At 42.2% G+C, this 27,458-nt stretch overlaps 1 protein-coding gene across 1 annotated transcript in view; it reads right to left on the minus strand.

Annotated features, from left to right (window-relative positions):
• Window positions 1-273: 273 nt before the first annotated feature.
• The window catches only part of LOC311234006 (uncharacterized protein), a 40,012-nt gene continuing 12,827 nt past the window's right edge, over window positions 274-27,458 (minus strand). The window contains exon 2 of the mRNA XM_084321084.1: window positions 274-1,542. Coding sequence (XP_084177210.1) covers window positions 551-1,513 — 963 coding nt within the window. The 5' untranslated portion in view covers window positions 1,514-1,542 and the 3' untranslated portion in view covers window positions 274-550. The remainder of the gene's footprint in view (window positions 1,543-27,458) is intronic.

A 27,458-nucleotide genomic window follows, 5' to 3' on the forward strand; every position in this document is an offset into this window, starting at 1 on the left:
TTTGTCAAGGGATAAATGAGATATAAGGGAGCTACAGTGTGCAGACCCTTTTCTATTTTTAATAACTAAAACTAGCAAACCCACTATGGAAATGAACTAAAATTAAACTAAGTTGGGGAGGTACAAATAAAAACAATTGAACAATAAAATACAAATATGTTATATAATAATGCTGGTGTAGTATCTCAAATGTAAATGTTCAAAACCGTTCTACATTGTGCCTAGTCTCCACTTTCCTGGATTATTCATTCTCATGTTAAAGAATATACATAATTATGAACAAATACTTTACATTTATTTTCATACAGTTTTCTCTTTTAATACTAAGGCAACTTTTGTTTTGGTTTAGTTTTTTCCTCCATGTATTCATCTGACGTTTTAATATTAAACTGGAACTTGAAACTAAACTAGGAACATGTGAATGACACTGCAGTTTGAACTTTTGTACCAAGCTGTTCGAAATAATTGCAACTGTATGACTTCCGTTTCGTTCCAACATTCAGATATAAAAACATTCACCTTCTGTTGGTCTCACACAAACACCTGTGGCTTAGTAAGTGCGACATTGTAATGAATGCTCTCCCACACTCACTGCAGCTATATATGGTCGCTCTCTTGTGTGGCCTCTCATGTGTACAGTCAGGTATTCTTTCTGCCCGAATGTTTTGCTGCAGACTGTACAACTGAAGGGTTTCTCCCCTGTGTGGACCTTTATGTGTTTCTGTAGATTGCCCTTGTGTCCAGATGTTTTGCCACAAATTGGGCAACTGTAAGGTCTTTCCCCTGTATGCGTTCTCATGTGTACCTGCAGCTGTCCATTCCGACCAAAGGTTTTGGCGCAAACTGTACAACTAAAGGGTTTCTCTCCTGTGTGAGTTCTTATGTGGATCTGCAAACATTGCTTTCGGCCATATCCTTTACCGCAGACTGGGCAACTGAAGGGTCTCTCCCCAGCATGAGTTGTCATATGAACCTGTAGATGTTTATTGACACCAAAACCTCTACTACAAATGGTGCAAACAAAGGGCTTCACCCGAGAATGAATTCTCATATGAACCTTCAGATTGCCCTTGTGACTAAGAATTTTGCCGCAAATTGTGCAACTAAAGGGTTTCTCAGATTCAGAGCAATCTGACGACATGAGCAGGCTATCGCTAGTCAGTTCAACATCAATAGCCAGATCAGAATTACTGCCTTGTTCTGATATTCCACCATCTTCTCCTTCAGGTTCAGACTTAAAATGTTGAGTTGAGGTGCTGGGTAGAGGGTCTTCCACTCCATCTTCCTTCATTTGGTTTTGACTTAGCTGTGAGGGCTGAGGATTCTCGTCATCATTTTCACTCTTCACAGGGACAGGAGTGAATGTGGACCTCATGACATCCTCCTCCTCTTGCTCTTGGAGATGTTCTCCCTCCCGACTGGTCCAGAGTTCCTCCTGTTCGTCTTTAATCTGTGAGGGCTCTGGGTCCTCCAGGCCCACACTGGGGCTCCTCTGTTGCTCAGGGAGAACCATCTCTTCACAGACACGGAGCTGAAGGGGGTCTGGAGGGAGGAGCATAGAATTGAATTATGAAAATAGATAGCAATTAAATGTGTGCAAGTAAATATATTCCCTTTATCATTAAATATTCAGTCTCATTGTAACACATTGGGTGCCAACGATGAGAAATCTCGTTGTTGGCCGCCATGCGTTGAGTGCCAATGACGAGGAATCTCGTTATTTAATCATTATTTCTTTTATTAGCGATATCCATACTGTAACTGAGGGGTACAATTCCCTGACTGTATTGAATAAGTATGGTATCATTAAACCACTACTGAGTTATGTACATTACTACTGGCCATACAGTACACATGTATATGAGATGAACACCCCCACAATAACACAGCTTCACAAGAAATACTGTTTAGAAGAATATTTATTAGAAGAGCACGAAGATTATCAGCACAAAGATTATCTTACATTACTTATCAAGATTGAGAGTTGCGCTTGTAAGGCGAAGAATGTGCATGAATAGGTCAAGAGCGTAAGTCCATGAGCACACCACGCAGGAGATAACTAATACCACCTGTATCATAAGAATTATATATGGTACACTAGTAGGTCAGCTGGAGATACTAAGGGGGTTCCCTCCGGTTGTAAGCCAGCAGGGGAGAGGATTTGTCGGTAGCAAAAGTCTGGGTCAACGAGGAATAAGGAGACTCCAGGTACAGGAGACAGTGCAATAATCCCTTGATCCGTAGACGAACAACAGCTATTCTCCGGTATGCAGTGCCGCATGGAGGAAAGCTAGCCAGCCTCAGAGTCCTAGAGGCGGGCTCGACGGGGCTCCTCACAGGGTAGATCCCACACAGCAGTGGGTGTAGACGATTCTCCGCTCCAACAGCCACAGGACCAAAGCAAATATAATCCAGCCGAAAAGGGCTCTGTAGTCGTCGGGGTAGGTTATCCAGTGTACATATCCACACGGTTCTCGTCTAGGGCTCCACGGATGACGGCACCAGGTTAGGCCGCCCAGCCTGGATAAGCACACTAGCTCGGTACGATGAAACGTTGGTAATGCTAGTCACTGTAGAACGGTAGCCGCACGATACACTATACATAATAGACTATTACTTAATAATAGAATAGGTCGAACTCGACGATACAGCGTTAAACTCTGACACTTCAGCTATCAATTCGCACGCGGTCTCAAGGCTCTATTTCGGGGCAAAACGGGCCCACTTCACAGCACGTTGTATCGTGGTGTGAGGCTTCAACTTATTGGGGTAACACGTTTCGGGTAACTAACTGCTGTATCCACCTGCGACGTATTTATACGTAAGGTGAACAATCTAGTACCAGCCTTATTTCTGTCTCGTATTCCTGCGCAGAACCGGGCATGTCCAGGCATGTCTTAGCGGTGACTTTGAACTAGACATTGGGGGTATGGCCGTGGCGCCTAGGGGATCGCTGTCCAATAGGAGAACGAATATTATGGTCTGGCCTGTACTAGGTAAAGGGATATTCCGTGTATATGTACAAAGAATATACAAGGGATATCAGACGATATACAAATACTATACAATATATCTCAAGTAATAAATATATATATTCGGTTTAATCTGACCCTTTGTAACACATACAATTTTCATCCATCCAGCCTTACGTTATCATTGGGACTGGCTCTGAGCTCGAAAAGGGAAAATACCGCCCCCTATCATCTCCCGGATGGTATTGCACCCATTGGAATGGAGTCAATGGAAATGCATGAGAAAAAAAAACTCCGGGCTCCACATTTTACTTCTGAGCCATGTAACCTGAGACTAGTGCATTCATTGAGGACACTGAAAGCAGCGTGGATTATGTGTTTCGAGGTATAACGTTGGATCAATAAATGCGATCGATATTTGGAATGGCGATCAGGAATTGGATTAATCTTTTTGCAGAACATCTGATCTGAGGTAAGGACTTTATTTTACCAGTCTTGGGGTAATCAGAGTTTTTTTTCACAGCGTTCACAATGTGTCTCATATGTGTGTGTGCGTAACGTTAGCGCCAGGCAGGGCATAGATAATCGATTTTTCAGCCCGCTTCTCTAGCATGCATAAGTACACATATACTATCGATAATCTAGCGTTTATTTGAAATGGATTCATAAATAGGCAGAAAAATTACAATGTGTTTTGTGTATTCCACTAAAGGGCTATTTTCGCGGATTTTCTGGAATCACTAGAAATCTTCAAAACTATACTCGTATTCAAAACGGTATAAAACGGAAATGTAATGATGAAAAAACAATCCGTTTCGTACATGTTGACTGCAAGCAAGTAATTGATAAGCGACGGGCGTATTAGACACATAGCCATAATTTAAGATATAGTTTATGAGTTCGCAAATATCCCTGTCTTCTCATTGACTAAAGCGCTGGCACTCAAGCGATAAATCGTGCACCCCCTGCTGGCAACCAATGTGTTAATAGTTAATTGGTGAAAATATGAACAATTGTACGATATTGGTTCTTATCCCTTTTCCAGGTGTATTCCTTGATAAATGGCAGTTCTCAGTATTTAGTAGTTTGAATGTCCCAGGTGTTTTGGCTGACAGGTAGAAAAGTTGTTGGGACATTTGAGAGAAATGGGTTCTTATGTTAATTGGTTTACTTTGTACAGCCCCCACTTGATTCTGCAAAAGGGGTCCAAAGCAAAAAAATAAATACATGTATAATAATTTGTTTAATTTCACCATTATTTAATTTACTATAATTTAGCCCAATGAGAAATTGGATAAGAATGATATAGGTTTCATTCTCTCAACCTACAGTAGACAGTTTGTTATAGAATTCCGGACTAAACTCTTTTCAGGTCGGGTCCCTGGGACAAAATCCCATCAAATGGGGGTCTGTGGCCAGGTGTGGATCTATATGGGGGTTCTTGACATAACAATGTTTGGGAAAGCCGTGGCAGAGTGTAAGGTAAAAATAGATCTACCAAAACATGTTAAACATATACATTATGCACTCAAGATTTGACAGGGAAAATCTCTGGTAATGGCGATACGTCAAGATTAGACTGGTATGGTCCTTCTAGCAGTCTGCAATGTACTGTAGCTCTGCTTTATAAGTGATTAGTAAAATTAACTCAAAAAGTTAATTAGTAGTGTAGTGATATTGTCTCTTTGTTTGCCACTGGTTAAAACCCTACTATGTTTTTACCTGGTAGCTCTTTAGACTGAGACAGGAATAGAGAGGTGCAGTAGTCCTGTATCTTGCTTCGCCTATTGGACTGCTCCCTTTTACCAATGCACCCATCACAGACCAGGGCTACCCCACAGCTAGTGTATAAACAGGGGTAGTAGGTACAACCCCCCTTCCGTAGTTCCTTTCAGAAACCTGGGACAACAGGGATGAATGTTTTGCCCATTCATATATTATACTTCATAACTATCGTTATCTATCATGTGGGCTCTGCATCTTGCTTTGCCTATTGCACTAATAGGCGCATCACTGACAAATTGGTGAGCTTCCTGTGAGGATGAAAGCCCAGAATGTCCTCTTGACATTGAGGAGAGAAAGAGGCCATGCAAGTAGGTATTTTTAAGGAAGCAGCGCTTCCTTAGAAGACCGTGTGAGGACCATGTTGTACTGCTCGCCAGAGCAGTGTGCAGACATGATTGAGGACCACTGGCGTAGAATGGCCAGCTCTGTGAAACAAAGCAAGCAGGGGCTGCGCTGTGACTCAGGTTGGTCCTAAGGGTAGCATTAACTGCACTGGGACAGTAAGAAGGATGTGGGCAGAGAACAATCCAACCGTGTCTGCCTTTGTGTGTGACTGTAATGCCGGGTACAGAGGAGGAGATATGTCTTGGTTGTTGATCGGAATATGCTCTTTCCTGGAAGAGGTAACTGCATTCGGCCAAAGGCTTCCTTTTTGTTTATTGACGATGTAAAAATCATGACAAGAAAAAACAGAACATGACCCAGCTCCCTCAGACAGTCACTTGTGCCTCTTGGGGCCCTGGGGGTGGTAGGTGCATGGTGTGTTGCTTTCTGGAACTCTGTCTCTCGGCTGAAGGCTGAGGAGAGGGAGCAGGCTGGTTGTCAGAATCTGTGCAACATTGTTGGCGTCAGCTTCGCTCTGAGCTCCACAAGCAAAGAACTTGTCAGCCAGGTCGGCGAGCTGTTAGTGAAGCCACCGTTTGGGTTTTTCTCTCCAGGTGCCAAATAGCATCCGGACAGAAAAGCGAGGCCAAAGCATGCCCACGGGATGCCCTGTTTGAGCTTACTGTTGAATGGGGCCCTTGACCTAGACCTGTAGAACACAGGTAGGAGTGATACGGTCCAGTAGGAGTCCTGATGACAGAGGGGTCCTTTCCTGGCCTGTTGATGTAAGGTTTTATGAGCAGGAACCTGGGATACAGCAATGGCTTCCAGGTGGAAGGTTTCTGTTGGTAAAACCCGCCAACCATACCATTATGCTTGGGTATGGGTGGAGGGCTAGGTAATGGAATCTGTTTAACCTGCACAATGCTAGGGAAAACCAGAAGAATCTGCCTGGCAGACGGGTGACCAGCAGCAGGAGGGGGAGGGCTGGTAGAATCCAGTGAAGGCTGGGAGCCTTCTTCTTCGTCAAAGTCATGGAGGGCAAAGGCGGAGCAACGAGCCACCAGCTCAGCTGGGACAATCCAAAGATTTGATGGTCCTCAGAGCATGGGCCTCGCTGAGGCACCTGAAGCATAAGACACGCGTGGAGCATCAGTGGCGGGAAGGCAACCCTGAAAAGAGCCATTGGGTTGGAGAGGAATGCTCATCAACATTCATCATCCGGAAGCGAAGACGTTTCTTTGCAGAATCAGAAAGGTGCTTTGAAGCGTAATCCTCAACTGAAAGGAATGAAAGGGACACTACCACCCCTGCATATATACTAGGTGGGGGGTGTAGTCTGTGATAGGTCCATTGGTCAAATTATTTCAGCTAGCATGCTATTGGTGTGCGGAGCAAAATGCGAGCCATACTTGACTCAAAATAAAAACTTAACCCCTTAACACAATGATCGCCAGATGGCCGTTTGTGCCAGCGCTTTGTTCAATGGGATAATGCCGGTGTTTGCAACTGCTAAAACTATATTAAATATTATAGCTAGGATGACAAAATTCAGTACTGCATCTACAAAAAAAAACATGTAAATCATCAATGGGGGAAATAAATATTGAACACATCAGCATTTTGTCCCGTAAATATATTTCCAATGTGGCCATTCAAGTGAAATTTTCACCAGACTTTGGTATTAACTCAGGGAATACAAAAAAAAAACCTAAACATTAAAGTCCATACATAAATAAAGTTGTGTAATAAAGTGGAATGACATAGGAAAAAAGTATTGAACACACTAACTGAAATTAATTCAATACTTAGTGGAGAAGCCTTTGTTTATAATGACAGCTCCAAGGATGCTTTCTGTATGATGTAACTAATCACCCGCAGTATTCAGGTGTGATTTTGGCCCATTCCTCTACACAGATTGTCTTTAAATCTTTAAGATTGCGGAGGGGCCTCTTGTGAATCTGGATCTTCAGATGCTTCCACAAATGTTCAATTGGGTTTAAGTCAGGTGATTAGTTTCGTTTGATAAGTTTCTTTAATAGTTGTCATACAGAAGTACAGAATACTTTCATACAAAATGATTCTTACTGTTACGCTCCAGAGACTGTGCTAGACAAGATAGTATCAAATAACATAGTATAGCATGTAATTTAGAAGTAGAAAATGAGGTCACAGTGTTCAGTATAGACATATGTACAATGTTCGATGCAGAATAGACGTAACTGAGTTACCATATAATATACAATACTATGCAGTGTACTAATGTACAGTACTATATAGTGCAAAGCAGAAATGGGATGAGGTACAATTTAGGTACAATTTACAGTAAGGTGTACGAGTTGTAGTGCAGTCCTTCATCAATAAATATAAAGTGTGGGGAGTGGGTGCTACAGTGTGTTTGTTTAAAGTGGGTGTGTGCTATAAAGTGTGTGGAGTGGGTGCTACAGTGTGTTTGTTTAAAGTGAGTGTGTGCATGTGGATGTGTGTGCTATGTGCGTTTGATGGTTGTTGTTGTTGTGTAGTGTTCATTGTTCGTTTAGCAGCCTGATGGCCTGGGGATAGAAGCTTCTTCTGAGTCTTTCTGTGCTCGCCTTGAGACTCCGGTATCGCTTGCCTGACCGCAGCAGTTCAAAGAGGCAGTTGTTCGGGTGGCTCGAGTCCTTAATAATTCTCTTAGCCTTCCCCCTGCACCGCTTGTTGTAAATGTTCTGGAGGGTGGGGAGCCCCCCTCCAATTGTGCGTTCGGCTGAACGTGTCACTCTTTGTAGTCTGCTTCGGTCTTGTGCAGTGCTATTCCCAAACCAGGAGGTGATGTTGCCAGTCAGGATGCTCTCTATTGTACATGAGTAGAAGTTCTTAAGGATCTTCTGACTGACTTGGAACTTCCTTAGGCGCCTGAGGAAGTAGAGGCGTTGTCGTGCCTTCTTCACAACACTGTCAATGTGTGTGGTCCATGTCAAGTCCTCAGATATGTAGGCTCCGAGGTACTTAAAGCTGTTGACTCTCTCAACCGGTGCCCCGTCGATGCTGAGGGGGCTGTAGTCCTTGACTGGGCCATTCCAACAAGTTGATTTTCTTTCTCTGAAATCAACTGCAAGTTTCCTTTGCTGTATGCTTTGGATTGTTGTTATGGTGGAAGGTCCACCCACGTGTCATCCTCAGCATCCTGGTGGATGGCAGCAGGTTCATCTCAAGAATCTCTCTGTACATGGCTCAATGATATGAAGTCTGCCAGTACCAGGAGAGGAGACGCAGCCCCACACCATGATACTTCCACCACTGCCATGGCACTGCCATTTCTCCTCCAAACATAGGTGTTGTGTGACAGCCAGAAAGTAACATTTTGGTCTCATCTGACCAGAGTACATGCTCCCAGTAATTCACTGGCTTGTCCAAATGTTGTTAGGCAAACTTTAAACAAGCTTCAACATGTCTTTTTTTCAGTAGTGGAGTCTTGCGGGCTGAGCTTGCACGGAGGCCATGGCGGTGGAGTGCATTGCCTATGGTCCTTTCTGTCACAGTTGTACCTGCTGCCTCCAAGTCTTTCTGGAGCTCTTTCCTAGTGGTCCATGGCTCTCTGGCTACTCTTCTAAGTATCCTTCTGACTCCCTGATCAGAAATGTTGCGAGGAGCACCTGTGCATGGCCGGTTGATGATGGAGTGATGTTGCTTCCACTTATGGATAATGCCCCCAATGGTGCTTACTGGAAGATTCTGAAGTTGTGAAATACGTCTTTAGCCAATTCTATTTTCATGATTTACAACAATCTGTTTGTGAAGGTCTTGAGAGCCCTTTGCTTTTACCCATCAGTTGATGTTTCTTGTGTGGCACCTTGGTAACAAAAAAAACATTTTAAAGCCCATCAATATATTCTAACCCAGTTGACATTATTAGCACAGATAGGAGGTAGAGTTGCCTCCCAATTAGTTTTGGTTTTCAGCTAGTTCCTTGCCTTTCCTTGCTGTGGTGTACTGCTTTTTCTTAGTGTGTCCAATACTTTTTTCCTGTTTCATTCCACTTTATTACACATAATTTTATTTACATATGGACTTTAATGTTTAGATTTCTTGTCTGGATTTCTTGAGTTAATACAAACGTCTGGTGCAAATTTTGCTTGAATACGCTCATTGGAAATACATTTACTGAACAAAATGTTGATGTGTTCAATACTTATTTCCCCCATTGTGCCCTTTATTAATTTGCTTGGATTTCTTGTGCACATGATCTCAAGAAGGTGCTGAATGAGCTGAATTATTCACGTCTGGTCAATGTTAGCATGGTGTTATTCACCTTCAAAGATGAAACATTCTTCTTTGGTTCATTACAATTTACTAGCCTAGTAACAGACACAATATTTCTGACACTGAATACATTTCCTGAGATCCATAGATGTCCCTAGATACCAAGAACATGTAAATGGAAATCTTCCATTTACTTAGGTATGTATTTTTTGGCTAATTTTCAAAAAATATGGCTAGGGCTTAAGAGGTTAAAAGAAAAGTGTTTTATTGAATAACTTCAACCAGGGATTTATTTTGTGTTGAGACTCCATACACAATCTGGTGTAAATACATTTTATTGTAGCCATTTATTTACTATAATAGAATGTATAAATCACTTACGGTATTTGTACATCCTTGAAAAAAACATGAACATCCAATTAATCTTTAACGTCCTTGAATTAACCCTGTGATTATTTCAACTCTGCATGTGACAATATGCAACAAGTTTTATCTTGGATTAACACAGAGTGTGTATTACTGATATTCAGATCATATGACTACATCCTTTAGCCACAAGCTCGTCTATGAGGTTTTTGGGGTGCACTCACCACAGCAGCTTTGAAGGCCAACACCCGCAACTTCACATGCCACTGCTCTCTGTACAACATTTATGGCTTTTTAAGTTCACCATCTGAATGAATGCCTTCCCACAAGCACTACAACTATATGGCCTCTCTCCTGTGTGGATTCTCATGTGTGTCTGGACGTTGTGAAGGGTAATTTCACATCCCCTCCTTCTCCTCCTTCCCTCCTCCCACAGGGTTGATCGTGAAGTCATGTTATCCTTCTCTCAAAAACTGTTAAAACACTATATCCATTCTATTATTCAGAGCAGGCCAGATAACGCTTGCATCCAAGGCCGCAGCAAGCCCGCCTCAAAAGCCCATTCCATTTGACTCCCTAAATGACCATATAAAGCCAACCCAATCAGAGACGAGCAAGGCGTCTCTATTCCACTGTGTTAAAACACATGACACTTTGCTTTTTGTCACTTTCACTCTGACAGACCTGTGAATATGCACTCTGACAGACTGAAAGTCCGTCCGTATGGGCGTACTGTATTATTTTCTTTTCCAATAAACCTGTATTGTATTCATTTAACCGGCTGTCTCTTTCTGCTCCTGTTTTATTATTTCAGAATATCTAATTCGCAGTGTGACACTGTTTTAGGCTGCTGGATGTCCGTGGAGAACCTGGTGGTTTGCACTCTGATTTAAGGCCAATCTCTTGTCTCTGTATTTCATTTAACCATCCCTGGAGACGTCAAAAATCCACCACATTCTTGGTGTCTGAAGCGGGGATGCCAACCGATCCTGCCGGTGCAGACGGGCTCTTCATCGCTCTACAACACAGCCACGTCTGGGACAGTGAGGAATTGTCTGTCTGCATCGGCTGGTCGGGACGGCATTCCACGGGCATTACATGCAGCGTCGCGGCGAGTTGGGTAAGCAGGAGTGGGGGGGGGCCGTCTGAATGTAACTCTATCTGTGTTATTGATTACATACGTGACACTGCGAGAAGCTCAACTTTGATGTGGGCTTTGGTCACTATCTGTGTTAAGATTACATACGTGACACTGCGAGAAGCTCAACTTTGATGTGGGCTTTGGTCACTATCTGTTAAGATAAGATAAGCTACATACGTGACACTGCGAGAAGCTCAACTTTGATGTGGGCTTTGGTCACTATCTGTGTTAAGTTAAGATAAGCTACATACGTGACACTGCGAGAAGCTCAACTTTGATGTGGGCTTTGGTCACTATCTGTGTTAAGATAAGCTACATACGTGACACTGCGAGAAGCTCAACTTTGATGTGAGCTTTGGTCACTATCTGTATTAAGATAAGATAAGCTACATACGTGACACTGCGAGAAGCTCAACTTTGATGTGGGCTTTGGTCACTATCTGTGTTAAGATAAGCTACATACGTGACACTGCGAGAAGCTCAACTTTGATGTGGGCTTTGGTCACTATCTGTGTTAAGATAAGATAAGCTACATACGTGACACTGCGAGAAGCTCAACTTTGATGTGGGCTTTGGTCACTATCTGTGTTAAGATAAGCTACATACGTGACACTGCGAGAAGCTCAACTTTGATGTGGGCTTTGGTCACTATCTGTGTTAAGATAAGCTACATACGTGACACTGCGAGAAGCTCAACTTTGATGTGGGCTTTGGTCACTATCTGCGATTATGTATGTGACAATGCGAGAAGTCAACCCTGGTTAGACTTTGGTCACTATCTGTGTTATTGATTATGTATGTGACAATGCGAGAAGTCAACCCTGGTTAGGCTTTGGTCACTATCTGCGATTATGTATGTGACAATGCGAGAAGTCAACCCTGGTTAGGCTTTGGTCACTATCTGTGTTATTGATTATGTATGTGACAATGCGATAAGTTCAAGGCTTTGGTCACTATCTGTGTTTATCTCTATCAAGCTTTTCCAATGTTATACCTGCTCTGCCACTGCACAGCAGTTAGAGGCGGTTAGGCCTCTATTCCAAGCACTTTTGAATATATAAGTGCTATTCAAATGTTCTAAATTCCATAGACACTGTCTTATACAGCTTATTGAGGCACTTGACTTTCCGCCATCACAGCGTTTGTAATACCAGCGTCCTAAAGTTGGATTTGTCATTCCTTTTGATATTTGATTGCATGTTACAACTTGTAACCCCTGGTGGTCACTATTTCCACATGTTTCAACTTGGGCGACAGCTAACTGTAAACCGTTTTTTTTCTTTGTTTCCAGCCAGTACAACTATGAGGGAGTCCCTACCTCCCTGTTGTATATCCAGACATGTAACACACTGACCATGTTTGAAATTGTTGTTGTTTTTTTAGTTTTTTTATTTCTTTTCCTTTGGCCGGCGCAATCTCATTAACGCAACGCATGACATCCAAGATGCAGTACTAGTCAATGCTGTGGAACTCAGATCTATGGAATGTGAGGGGGAGGATGGTGCATTTCTCTCAGCGCAGGAGAAAGAAGATAACGAATATGCACCAGGGCCGTACTTCCCACTGCAGGGCCACGCTGTCCCTGGGCAACCACACCACCTAGGGGCCCCATCTCCACCGGCACACCAGCCACCATACCCATATGAACCCGCGGAGGACGACGACAACCTAATCAGGTTCAGTCCCAAGTCCCAACAGGAACCGCCTGCTCAACATCTCGCATGATATGGCAACACCACAGCAGGGCCGGTGCTACGGAAGCGGGGCCCAGGGATCAGTGGAGGCCCTGGGAGGGCAACTGGGACAGGAACTCCAGCTAAGCTCCCTGTGCAATAGCCCCGCCCTGCCACGAAGATAAGAACGCACCGCTGCTGGGATCCACAGGAACCCCTACCACGCACCCCAGTCGGCAATACAAGCCCTTTTGCATAAGTAGGACCTACCCCACCACGCCAAAGACGGCCCCGGCCTGTACAAACAACGAATATCCTACCTCCCTACTCCCTGCACCTGGTGTGCTGCTGTATTCAACTATGGGGAGATGACTGCTACTGTACTCAACGGCATCCAGCCTCCTTACAACAGATATATCGTTCTGTGTGTGAAGGAGTGGGAAGACACCTGACTGCTTCTGTACTCAACGGCATCCAGCCTCCTTACAACAGATATATCGTTCTGTGTGTGAAGGAGTGGGAAGACACCTGACTGCTACTGTACTCAACGGCATCCAGCCTCCTTGCAACAGATATATATCGTTCTGTGTGTGAAGGAGTGGGAAGACACCTGACTGCTACTGTACTCAACGGCATCCAGCCTCCTTGCAACAGATATATATCGTTCTGTGTGTGAAGGAGTGGGAAGACACCTGACTGCTACTGAGGACGGCAACAAGGGAAGCCAGTGTGCATATTAAAAAGTCAAATTTCTGATTTAGATATGGGTACATATTCAGAGTTTGAAAATACTACTTATATTAAGACTGCCATTTTATTTTCTTTGTTCTTTGTTTCCTATTAATTGCTGTCGGCGCTTCGGGTCACTGAGAAGCGCTTTATAAGGCGCCAGCGACCAATCTGTCCCCGGCCTGGGACTCCTCCCCTTTTCAATTTGCACCTGAACTTACTTATTATGTTTTTTTTTTTTATTCTACCTAAGAATGCAACATTTTGCAATTACCTGCTTGGAATTATCGTCCTACTTAGCCAAGTATGACATTATGATGTATTAATGTTGATTGATTTGATGTTCTGTATGGTGTCTTGAGACTGTGGTTTAGTGATATTGATGGTTGAAATTACCAGGATGTGCCAAAAATGGCACAAAGTGGGGAATGTGAAGGGTAATTTCACATCCCCTCCTTCTCCTCCTTCCCTCCTCCCACAGGGTTGATCGTGAAGTCATGTTATCCTTCTCTCAAAAACTGTTAAAACACTATATCCATTCTATTATTCAGAGCAGGCCAGATAACGCTTGCATCCAAGGCCGCAGCAAGCCCGCCTCAAAAGCCCATTCCATTTGACTCCCTAAATGACCATATAAAGCCAACCCAATCAGAGACGAGCAAGGCGTCTCTATTCCACTGTGTTAAAACACATGACACTTTGCTTTTTGTCACTTTCACTCTGACAGACCTGTGAATATGCACTCTGACAGACTGAAAGTCCGTCCGTATGGGCGTACTGTATTATTTTCTTTTCCAATAAACCTGTATTGTATTCATTTAACCGGCTGTCTCTTTCTGCTCCCGTTTTATTATTTCAGAATATCTAATTCGCAGTGTGACACTGTTTTAGGCTGCTGGATGTCCGTGGAGAACCTGGTGGTTTGCACTCTGATTTAAGGCCAATCTCTTGTCTCTGTATTTCATTTAACCATCCCTGGAGACGTCAAATCCACCACAACGTGTCCCTTTTGCCGAAATCCTTTGCCACAAACTGCACAACTGAAGGGTTTTTCCCCTGTGTGAACTCTCATGTGCCATTCCAATGTCACACTGCGACCAAATCTTTTGCCGCAATCTTTACAACTGTACGGCTTCTCGCCCGTGTGGGTTCTCATGTGTACCTTCAGATCTCTGTTTTGACGAAAACCTTTGCCGCAAACTGAGCAACTAAAGGGCTTTTCCCCAGTGTGAGTTTTCATGTGCATGTTCAGATTTCCTTTCTTATTGAACCGTTTGTCACAAAGTGCACAACCAAAGCGTTTCTCATCGGTATGTGTTTTCATGTGGCGTACAAGATTCTTCATTTTTGTAAATGTTTTACCACAAACATCACATGTCCTGTGATCTTGAAGGTGAGGTGTCAAGCTCTCTGTAGGCTCTAAATGTTTCCCACACAAACCATAATCGTTTGAATGAATTTTTACATGATTCATTAAAGAAATCTTATTAGAACAAGATTTTCCACACACTTTGCAGCGATGTGCAAAAGTAAATAGATTTGCTGATCTCAGTTCATGAGACGATTCCATAGATGTCTTGAACTTGTTACTGGTAGATGAACTTTGTCCTTTCACTCTCTGTGTCTTCCATGATGTCAGTGTGTTTAAACCTGACTGACATTCCCTATTTAGTCTCCATTCATTGACGTCATCAATTCCGTAACAGTTTGAAGAGAGGAGCTGGCCATCGCTTGTCAGTTCAAAATCAATAGCTGGATCCCAGTTAGTGGCTTGTTCTGATAATCCACCATCCTCTCCATCAGGTTCAGTTTTCAAATGTTGAGTTGAGGTGCTGGGTAGAGGGTCTTCTTCTCGGTCTGCATCCATATGGGTTTGACTAAGCTGTGAGAGTCGAAGACTATCGCCATCATTTTCACTCTTCCCAGGGACAGGAGTGAATGTGAACTTTATGATATCCGCCTCCTTCAGCCCTTGGAGATGTTCTCCCTCCCGACTGGTCCAGAGTTCCTCCTGTTCCTCTTTAATCTTCAGGGGCTCTGGGTCCTCATGGCCCACACTGGGGCTCCTTTCCTGTTGCACATGGGGAACCATCTCTTCACAGACACAGAGCTGAAGGGGGTCTGGAGAGAGGAGCACATAGTGAAATGATAGAGATAGATGGCCATTTCATAGCTGGAACTACATTTTCATGTAGCCTATTCCGTTCTAATATTCTTACAGTGAGTGGCCAATGTGTTTACCAAGTGTGTCACAGACAACATTATAACAAGGAACACTATACATTAATTCACAAAGTCTCCAAAACCGCTAAATAGTGAATACTCTCATGATTGAAAAGGGGAGACCTTCCACAATCTTCATTGGCCATGACAATGTTGAGCATCATGCAATTAACTGAAATGTAATATTTTATTAAGCTGTATTATATAAGATACATTTATTAAATTCGGGCACAATTTGGGACGCAGGTCATAATTACTGATCTTTGACAATCCTTTGAGTATGAAACTGTCATAAGACAGTGAATGTAGCCTAGCAAGCTGGGACCCCTCTTCAAATTCCAATCAAAGCATTGTCTAAAGATTTGACTGGCACTGATGAGCATTTTAGTAAATAATGGTGACCATGATAATTGAAAGCAAAATTCTAGGACAATATCCTACTGACAGACTATATCCCACTGACCGACTACATCCCACTGACAGACTACATCCCACTGACAGACTATATCCCACTGACAGACTATATCCCACTGACAGACTACATCCTAGGGCTGGGCGGTATGGTCTAAAACTAAAATGTAGGGCTGTCTTAAATACTTCGAAGCTTCGTTCGATGGGCACCTTAAACAAGTTTTGCCAAATTTCTATCATCATGTGACTTGTCCCACCAGAGGCGAGAACATAGGCCACTGCTACTCGCAAATTTAAGAACGGGTACAAGTCTCAGGCTGTTAGCGCATTTGGCCAATCTGATCACGACGCCATCTTTCTTTGACCAAATTACAGACAAAGTCTCAAGCGCGTCCCTGTAGTAACGCGAGAAGTGAAGCGTTGGTCTGTGGAATCAGAGAACACGTTGCAAGCGGCACTAGAGTGCACAGACTGGGACGTGTTCCGCAAGAACACAGACAATATAAATGACTACACTGAAACAGTGCTGGACTTTGTTGGTACTCTGGTAGAAGAAACAATCCCCTCTACCACAATTAGAGTTTTCCCAAACCAAAAGCCCTGGGTAGACAAATCCGTCCGCGAGGCTCTGAAAGCGCGCACCTCAGCTTATAACGCCGGGCTTGTGATAAGCAACATGTGTTTCCCACAGGATTTTGTGAGACTGGTGGGTGAACCTCTTTACCTTTTTAATTTTTTGTACATTTTAAAGTTAAATGCATCAATCTGGTGCACTTTGAGAGCAAAATAAAGAGGCTAGATCTATGATGAACTTTGTGCTCAAAACACAAAATCGACTAGACTAGTGCTTCCCAATCCTCTCCTCGAAGCACCCCAGCCGTTCAATGTATTTGTTAAATTCCACCACCAGCACACCTGATTCAACTTAACTAGCCCTTTATTAGTTGAATCAAGGTGTGCTGGTGGTGGAATTTAACAAATACATGGAACGGCTGGGGTGTCTCGAGGAGAGGTTTGGGAACCACTGGACTAGAGCATACATTTGAGCCATCAAAGAAATGAAGCAAAAGTGGTTACCTGTGTTGAACTGGTTTATTTTTCTAGAAAATAAAAAAATAGTGGATTACTATTACAACTACTACCACTGCCAATACTTCTGATACATCCCTATTGGCAAACTTTATATTTAAAAATAGATTTAAAAAATAAAAGGGCCGCCACAGTCTAGGTAATTAATGGGAAACACTGAGAACGAGCACAAGGCGGCGAGATACAATGTAAGGAGGACAGTCAGTAACAGAGGCAAAACGGTGCTACAGGGATAAGGTTGAACTTGCTGATTCCAGAGGTATGTGGCAGGGCCTCAGAACGATGACAGATTACAAAGACACCTCCCTCAAGCTGAACAATGATATCTCCTTGGCGAATGAGCTCAATAACAACACCAGCCTACAGACCACTGCAATAGAGGGGGGAGCCACTGTCGATGGAGACTCAGTGTTCAGGATAACAGAACATGAGGTGAGGAGGACCTTTAAGAAAGTGAATAACAGGAAGGCAGCAGGACCGGACGGTATCCCCGGTAGGGGTGGGACGATACATCGATCCAGATCGATATATTGATCTATTATCAATGATCCAATAGGATCGATGCAACGTAAAAAGATCGATTCATATTGCGATACTCTTATTTTGAAAATCCTGTGGAGAGTCATATCCGCTCAACATCACAACAGTAGCGTCTGAAACACGGACATTACAACAGAGCAAGGCTACTAGGGGTGGGAATCACCAGAAGCCTCACAATTAGGGCTGTCTTAAATACTTCGAAGCTTCGAAGCTTCGTTCGATGGCACAAGCTTCGAACATTAAAAAAAAAATCGAAGTTAAAAAAATACAAAATAAATAAATAAATAATAATAAAAAAAAAAAAATTACTTCGATTTGTGTGTGTGTGTGTGTGTGTGTGTGTGTGTGTGTGAACTACCCATCCCAGTTAGGACAGCCGAATCCCGTCCAATCTTTCGCCGTCAACTAAAGACTCACTTCTTCAACCATTATCTGAAATGATAAAAAAAAAAAAAAATCTAACCGTGACTAACCTTGTCCTAATAAACTAACCTACACTGTAACACGCAACACTTTGATGAACATTGTTACTCAGCTGATAGAGTTGTACCCTTCTTGCTGTCTTGTCGTACAGAACTTGTAAGTCGCTTTGGATAAAAGCGTCAGCTAAATGACTAAATGTAAGTGTGTGTGTGTGTGTGTGTGTGTGTGTAGGTGTGTGTGTGTGTGTGTGTGCGCGCGCATTGTAGAATTCCACACATAAGAAAGAAAGATACTGGGATGAATAAACAAAATAGGAAATAAAATGTAGAAATGCATGCAATACATAAATAAATATGAATCTCCATATATGAAATATAACATTTAGATAAGGTGCTACTGAGATGTTTTGGTGAGTTCTTTGTTTTTTTGTGGAAGTTGCCCTTCTTAAAAATGCATGAACATTCACTGATAATTGGTCTGTAGTGGAGTCTACAAGTACAAGGTCTACATTGCCGGACCATGTAGAATCCGGACCTTGTAGACTGACATAATTCTGTGCATAGTTTAGTCTACACAGGCCATATTTCAAATAATCAAAATCTTACTTCATTCATCTTAAACATTCTTGATTTGGGGGATTGGTAGTTCCCATGAAATCTGAAGTTATTCAAACGACAACAGCGATCCACCTTGAATTAAATCACACAGCCGAGTGAAACCTTGTTGGATGCGTCACAGTCACGAAAGGGGCTACTTAATTAATTAATCCAACCCACTTTATTTATAGAGCACATTTAAAAACAACGTTTACGAAAGTGCTGTACAAGTCCCACAACATAAGATAAAAAATAATAATAATAATATTAAAAAAAAATATTAAAAAAATATTTTTTTTTGATTTTTTTTCGAAGCTTCGAATTAAAATCGAAGCTCGGCCCCGAAGCTTCGATTGCCAAAAAAAGCTTCGAAGGTCAGCCCTACTCACGATACGATACTATCACGATACTTGAGTCATGATTAGGGATGGGTACCTTTCACATTTGAACAGATACCGGTACCGGTACCTGTGAATCGATACCGGTACCCAACGGTACCTTTTTTCTGTACTTTAGTCTCAAGAAATTTAATTTACCTACCTCAGTCATGAAAAAAAAATCCAAACTTCAAATAACTACAATTTCGACAGTTTTCGGCTTGCCATTGCTCTGACTGCTTTGTTGTTGAATCAAGTCAAATCCTAGGTAAGCATATATTGTGCGTGTGAACGTTGACATGAAAAGAAAAAAGTTAAAAAAAAAAGAAATTAAAAAGAAAAAAGTTAAAAAAAAAAAGAAAAAAAGCGGTATCTCACTTGAATCGATACTCGGTAGTAGGGCTGGACGGTATAAACGGTATACGGTATAAACGGTATTAATTTGCTCTACGGTATGGATTTTGACTATACCGTGTAACCGGTAGGGCAGCTCTAAAATAGCAATGACGTCATGTAACCACAGCGCGACTATTTCAATCGCATTTGCCCCTAAAAATAGATAGAATTAGTCATAGATAATAGATATGTGCAAACTGGAAAAAGTTATTTAGGAGGCTTCGCGCAGTGGGCGTGTCAACACGCAAAATTGTCATTTCATAATAAACACATATCACCGCGGCGCACAGCAAGTTTCAATTTCAGTTCCTGGCATTTTTAACCAGTGGAGAAAGGTACGATATTTCCCTATTGTTTTTCTTATATGAATTATTCTACGTTAATAAAACATACACTGGTGATCAACTACAGTTTGCTGTAAACATTACGATATGTGTGTAGTGTTATGATAACGACGGCAGCAGCGGGAGCCGGGAGGACGGCTGCAGCAGTGGATTTGCGAATAGCATGCAGCTGCAGAGCCGCAGAGCCAGGGGCTCTTTCAGGTCTGGTCACAGGCCCGTCAAACAGCGCCCCCCCACCCTTGCGCCGTTCTGACCCCCATCGTCTCTAAGCATTTTGTGTGTCAATTTGTTGACACGTGTGTCAATTTGTTGACACATGTGTCAATTTGTTGACACAATTGTCAATTCTTAAAGCTGAGGATGAGTGGCACCTTTGTCTCAATTCTTATTCAATTCAATTCGCTCTGCGGCTCTGCAGCTACATATGCTTCTAGCAAAATCCAGCCCCGCTGTTTGCAATGGGAGCAGGAGTCTCGACTCGGGACTTATTTTATTTTGAATATAATGACTTTATACGCAAAAGTAGCCTAGTTTTAAGTTAAAATATTATAAATCTACATGCCTTGAGGATGTCATTCTTTATATAGCCTGCCTATCAGGCAAAAAAAATTATTCTAACAGAAACACTGATATCGTGATATATACCGTTACCGTCTATGCTTCAAATTATACCGTGATATAAATTTTAGACCATACCGTCCACCCCTACTCGGTAGTACCGGCATGTTTCGGTTCGGTACCTCAAAAGTACCGAATTCGGTACCCATCCCTAGGACAGACCCAACGCGACTGAGACAGACACTTGCAGGGCAAGGACCAGAAGAAGAGCAACAGGAGAGACCGCCACAGGTGGATGACATGGGTAGCTAAGAATGGTATATAGAAGGGAGGGGAGGGGGGGAAGGGAAATAAATCTATAAAATCGGGCAAGTTCAATGGTTCAATATATAGGCTGTACAGGTACGGAGACACTATGGATTGTAATTTCTGATTGAATTCTCTAGATCTCTAGGAGACATACCCCCATTCTTGAAATGCAAGGGAAAAGGCTTGTATATATATGGCAGGCCCCCCTTCTTGCCGGATAATTGATATGAATATAAGATATATATAGGGGCTTTATGTAGGAATAAGAGGTTCAAGGACCCAACTTAAAAGTGGGAAGGGGGGGGGGGGGGGGGGGGGCTGAAAGGGGAGAATGGTATAATCTATGGAAAAGGGTAATTTCTATTTTTCAATATGTGGAATGTGCAGTTATAGTTAAGTAGTTATAGTTAGTTGAGGGCACTATGGAGAGACCGAGGGCCAAACATAGACAGAAGGAGGAGTGGTTAGCTAGGAATGGGGAAGGAAGGGAAAATGTATATTTCATAAAGGCACTGTAATTTTTGGTTTAATAAAGAGGGAACAATGTATAGGGTATAAGGTATGGCGACCTCTACCGTTCAGTATAGGTACTGGACACACACAGACAGGTAAACGGGATAGTTATATAGGGACACTACGGAGAGGTCAAGGACCCAACATAGGCGTGAGGAGGAGTGGATAGTTAGGATTTGGGGAGGAAGGGGAAGGGTATAATACATAAAGGTGCAGCAAGTTCTGATTTAACTCTACAAAAGATACCCCCCTTCTTAACGGGTAAAGGGTATAGCTTAGAGGTTTTCGTAGGTCATATCCCCTTTCTTAACAGGTATTGGATATGGTCGATGCCCGGTTGGTGGCGGATTTGGTTTTGTTTCAATGTTTCAATGTTTTAAGGTGATAGAGATCCAGGAGTTTAGAGGCTGAAATAGAGGGTTCCTCAAGATGGTTACGAGAGGAGGAAGGGGGGGAGTAGGGATACAGGATCAAGTTGAAGATAGTTTAGTCAAGTTAGACTTTAAATAGCATAAATGAGAAAAAGGGAGCATGTGGTTAGAGCATACTAGGAGGGAAGAGCGGCAGGAAAGAGAGAAAGGCAGGTAAGATGCATCCTGTTAAAAGGAAGCAGGAAGGTACCTGTAGGAAGTCGGAAAAGAGGAGGGTCAGAGGTCCGTGCCCAATAGGGGGGGACGTTAGCTTTATATGTGGGGTTTGGGGGTACTTGTGTTTTTTATTTTATTTTTTTATTATTACAGGACAATTCGGCTGGATCACCATTCACCACATCACAAAACATAGAGGAGAGAGGGGGGAGGAGGGCAAGAAGAGAGTGGGCAACATAGGACATAAGGATGAGTAGGAACGAAATAAAATATATGAGCTGGAACGTGAGGGGGATGAGCCACATTATTAAGCTAAAACAGATTCTAGGGAAGATAAAATGATCAGGAGCAAAAATAGTTTATTTACAGGAAACGCACAGCACTGGGGAAGATATCAAGAGGGTCGAGAATAGATGGAAGGGACAGGTCTACTCTGCGCCATTCAACTCACAAGCTAGAGGAGTAATGATACTAATAAACAAGTCGATACCATTTACTTTAAGAAATAAAATTGTAGACCCGGGAGGGAGATTTATAATATTAAGCGGCACTATAGTCTCCACGCAGGTGAACCTAGTAAATATATATGGACCAAACAATGATGACCCGCTGTTTTTTCAAGAACTGTTTATGAAAATGGCAGATCTCACGGGCCAGTTCATCATGGGGGGAGACTTTAACTGCGTGAGGAGGCCGGAAATAGATAAATCAGGGGGAGTGGATACCTCCCACGGAAGAACAAGGAAAGTGATAGATACGTTTATGAGAGACCTCGACTTGGTTGAGATATGGAGAAAACTAAACCCAGGCAAGAGGGAATATTCGTGCGCTTCAAAATTACTAAGTAGGCCATCTTTCTCTAGAATAGACTATTTCTTTGTTTCGACAAGCTTCATATCTAAATTTACAGGAAGTGAATATGACAGTAGATTACTGTCTGACCATTCTCCGATGATGTTAACTATGAACATGCCGGAAATAGCGAAGGCACCCCCTAGATTCAGACTCCAAACCAAGTGGCTCAACAACCCGAAATGTATGACTTTTATAGATGAAAAAATAGACATATACTTCTACATAAATACAGACCAGACAAGTGCAACGATGAGATGGGAGGCATTTAAGGCGTATATAAGGGGAGAGATGATAAGCTATACTAAACATAAATCTAAGGAACACTATAAGCAAATGGAGGACATAGAAAGACGGGTAAAAGAAGTGGAAGAACAGCTATATAGGGGAGATGACCCAGCAAAACAGAGAGAACTACGGGTATTAAATGCCCAGTACAAGCATCTATCCACTACAAAGATAACATCTGACTTACAGTGGCTAAAACAATCATACTACGACCAAGGGGAAAAAGCAGGCAAGATACTGGCATGGAGAATTAGAAAGGCACAAACGGAAAGGATGATAAATACGATCAAATTAGGGAATGGGGTGGAAACGAATGACCCAATAGAAATAAATAACGCCTTTAAAGAATATTATGAAAAATTATATAAATCAGAATACCCAAAGGACACAGAACAACTAAATGAATTCCTGGACAAGTTAGAATTCCCAAAAATAACGGAGGAGGAACAGAAACAGTTTGACCAAGAGCTAACAATAGAAGAATTAAACGAGGCGCTTACGGTTATGAATAGCAGGAAGGTGGCGGGCCCAGATGGGATACCAACAGAAATATACAAGAGATTCGCAGGGAAACTGCTACCCCACCTACTGGAAATGTTCAATGAAGCATATGAGGAGGGGACTCTGCCTCCATCCTTAAGATCGGCAATGATTTCGGTTAGGGATGCCCCGATCACGTTTTTTGCCACCGATACCGATCACCGATCGTCGTGAGCCATATCGGCCGATACCGATCCGATACCGATTGTTTTTTGATTAAAAAGAAATTAAAAATTACTTGTATTATCTGCGAGACATCGCCACCACGCAACAAGTCAAAATGCTCGCTATCTGCAAACCGCGCCACTGTCTGTGTACTCTAGTAGCCTCCAGCTCCAAAAAGGATTCTCCGGCGCTGCAGCTGGGCCCTATTGGTATAACGTTACTACTGTCACATTCAGCAAGCCCTCAGCTCGAATACGCATTCAATCAATGTTATAAGACATTGATATCAGGAGCTATCTGTAGCTACTGCTAGCCGGCTAGATGACGTTAAGACAACTATTTAGTTCAATCGGACATTTCGTTTTGAACTGTGAACTAAGGTCAGCTAACGCAAGCTAACGGAGATATCAACATGGACTACTAGACTTCCTGGGGCATTTGTTGATATCCGGAGCTATCAGTAGCTAGCCGGCTAAATACCGTTAGACAATGCCTACTAAAAGTGAATAGTTGACTGGGTAATTTTGTTTAAACAGTAACGATAGCTAGGTAGCTAACGTTAGCTCAGGTCGAATGCACTATCTAGACTCAGCAGACGAGGTCCGCCTCTGTGTTTACAAACTCTACACGGGTACGGGCGGGGCTAGGGAGGAGCAGTTTGCAGGTCCTGTGCGTCTGAGACAAGCAAGTGAGATATCCACTTGATCAGTTTCCGCGATCGGCGAATATGACTCATTATCGTAATTCCCCGATCGCATATTTATACTGATTATCGGCCGATAACGATCGGTGGCCGATCGATCGGGGCATCCCTAATTTCGGTACTTAAGAAACCGGGAAAGCCACCCTCAGACACAACTTCATATCGTCCTGTGTCCCTCATGTCCTGTGATACGAAGATTTTTATGTAAGGCGCTAGCTAGACGCATAGAGAAGTCGATTCCACATCTGATAAAAAATTACCAGAACGGATTTGTATTGGGAAGACAGGGATTTCATAACATTAGGAGATTACTAAATGTTCTTCACACTAAGAAAAACGAAAAAGACCACGCAGTTCTGTCATTAGACGCCGAAAAGGCATTTGACAGGATTGAGTGGGGATATCTGTTTGAAACTCTTAAAAGGTTCGGGTTTGGGGAAGGATATATAAAATGGATCAGGATTCTATACACAGACCCAATGGTCGAAATAACTACAAACAACCAAATATCGACACCGTTTAAACTACAGAGATCTACCAGACAGGGATGTCCGATTTCTCCGTTGCTATTTTTATTCGCAATCGAACCATTAGCGATGACAATTAGGCAGGACCCGGGAATCACAGGGATGAGAATAGGGGGAATGGAGCATCGCCTATCGCTTTTCGCGGACGATATAATACTATACTTAACAAAATTGGATACCTCAGTTAGAAATGCGAACGAAATACTAGAGAAATTTGGAGTATTTTCAGGATATAAAACGAATCAAAATAAAAGCGCACTTATGTTACTTAATAAAAAAGAAAGGGAAAAAGCGCCGGTGCACACGCAGTTTGCGAGCTCCCCCAAGGGGTTTACGTACTTGGGGATAAAGATAACCCCGGAGATTAAAGACTTAGTACAAAGTAATTACGATCCAATAATGACAGATGTAGAAAATAGCCTTGAAAGATGGAGCAAATTACCAATATCAATGATAGGCAGAGTGAATATTATTAAAATGACTATATTGCCTAAATTCCTTTACCTATTCCAGTCAATCCCAATGCCCTTACCGGAAACTTTCTTTCGGAGATTGAAAACGATGTTCACACGTTTCATTATGGAACAATAAAAAACACAGGTTGAGACTAACACTCCTTTAGTACCTTTACCTCCCGTATGACAGAGGAGGGCTTAGACTTCCAGATATGAGGCTTTATTACTGGGCGGCACAGCTCAGGACAGCAATGTTCTACTTTCAACATGCAGATATACCGGCTTGGATGGAGATAGAAAAAGAAGAGACAAAGATAACACTAGATGCATATATATATATTCACGACAGAGTAACTTGTTGATAAAAAATACAAAGAACCTGTTCCTCCAGAATACAGTAAGGATCTGGCACAAGGCGCACTTACACTTAGGTAGAAGAGATAAGTTATCCGGGTATACACCAATCTGGGGAAATGAGGAATTTAAACCGGGAAGGAATGATGGGGGATTCAAAAATTGGGCAGAAAGAGGTTTGGGTAAGATTAAAAACGTATACTTAGAGGGAGAATTGATGACCTTCGAACAGATAGTAAGCACATTTGAAATCCCAAGATCACATAGATTTAAATACTTTCAAATCAGGAGCTACGTAGTCTCAAAGAACGGGGGCACAGAGGAACCACCCACATCCATAATAGAAAGACTTACGAGGAACAATATGGTGGGAAGAGGACAATTATCCAAGTTTTATGATGTGTTGTTATCAGGATCGGAAGAGAGCTCTTTGAGCAGTTTGCAGTAGGGATGCTCGATATTGGCTTTTTTTACCGATACCGATATTCCGATATTGTCCAACTCTTAATTTCGATACCGATACCGATATCAACCGATACCGATATATGCAGGGTTTCCCCCCCAAAAAACGGAATAATTTCAGGTAATTAATAATTTCACTGGATGCATTCAAAAGGCTTTCTAAATGTAAGCATTATCTGTGCAAAATATGATAATTAAAAAAGTAAAAATTAACATTACATATCTCTTGTTGTTGAATTAAACCAACATGCATACTTTTGACAATAAATAAAATAAGAATTGGTTCTTACTTGCTTGCCTGGGTAAATAAAGGTTAAATAAATGTAAAAAAAAAAAAAAAAAAAAAAAAAAAAATTTTTTTTTTTTTTTTTTTACCGATACCGATATTTTCCGATATCACATTTTACTGCCGATATCGGCCGATAATATCGGTCGGCCGATAATATCGGACATCCCTAGTTTGCAGGCATGGGAGAGGGACATGGGGGTAGAAATAGCAGAAGAGGACTGGGAACAAGCATGTGAGATGTCACAGACACTTTCAATCAATACCAGATGTAAACTCCTACAATATAAGTGGATAAATAGAGTATATATGACACCAGAGAAATTACACAAGTTTTATCCCATGATCCCGGATGAATGTACTAGGTGTGGGGTAGAGGTGGGGACCCTGTACCACTGTATGTGGGAATGTGAGAAGATACAGGAATATTGGAAGGAGATATTGGAACTCATATCGGAGATGACAGAGATAGAAATCCCGACCGATCCTAAGTTATGTATACTACACTTATACCCGGAGAAGTTCCCAGCTTATATTAGAAAGAGGAAATTGATTAATTTTTGTTTGTTACAGGCCAAGAGAGTGATGGCTTTGAACTGGAAGGAGATACAGAGACCAGGAGCTAAACAGTGGTTAAAGGAAGTGTCAGAAAACAGAGCAGTTTGAAAGGACATGGACATCGTTTATACACTTCCTGGAAAACGTAAGAATCTAAAGGAGAGAGATAGGAAAAATGAAAGGTAAGGGAGAGGAAAGGGAAAATGGGAGAAAGGTTTAGGGGAAGAAAAAAAAAGTGGATGGAGGTAGAGAAGCCGAAGGACAGTTGTTTATTTTTATCTTTATTTGTGTTTTTTTAATTCATTTTATGTTATTTTATTAGTGTATCTTGTATTGTATTTTTATATTGGTTTATTTAAATTTTTTATTTTCGTGCTGATATTTCCGTGATTTCTTGCAGGTAATTTAAAGGAGAGCTATTTTGCTGTTTCTTTCATGGTGTGGGAACTTTTACACAGTTCCTGTGAGTCTATGGAACACCTCTGAAAGGTTTGAAAAATAAAAAATAGGAGGATCATTGTTCTATATTTCTAATCAGGTACTGAAAAGCAGCAGTGTTCTACCTCAGGATCTTGGGACCTACTACTGTGTGGAATGGGGCCAAATGCCACACGACTGCCACATTATTAGGTGCTTGAAGAATCTTGGACATTGAGAGTCGGAGACGTGG

The sequence above is a fragment of the Notolepis coatsorum genome, assembly GCF_963971535.1.
Source record: "Notolepis coatsorum genome assembly, chromosome: 9".
In the NCBI taxonomy this organism is placed as follows: Eukaryota; Metazoa; Chordata; class Actinopteri; order Aulopiformes; family Paralepididae; genus Notolepis; species Notolepis coatsorum.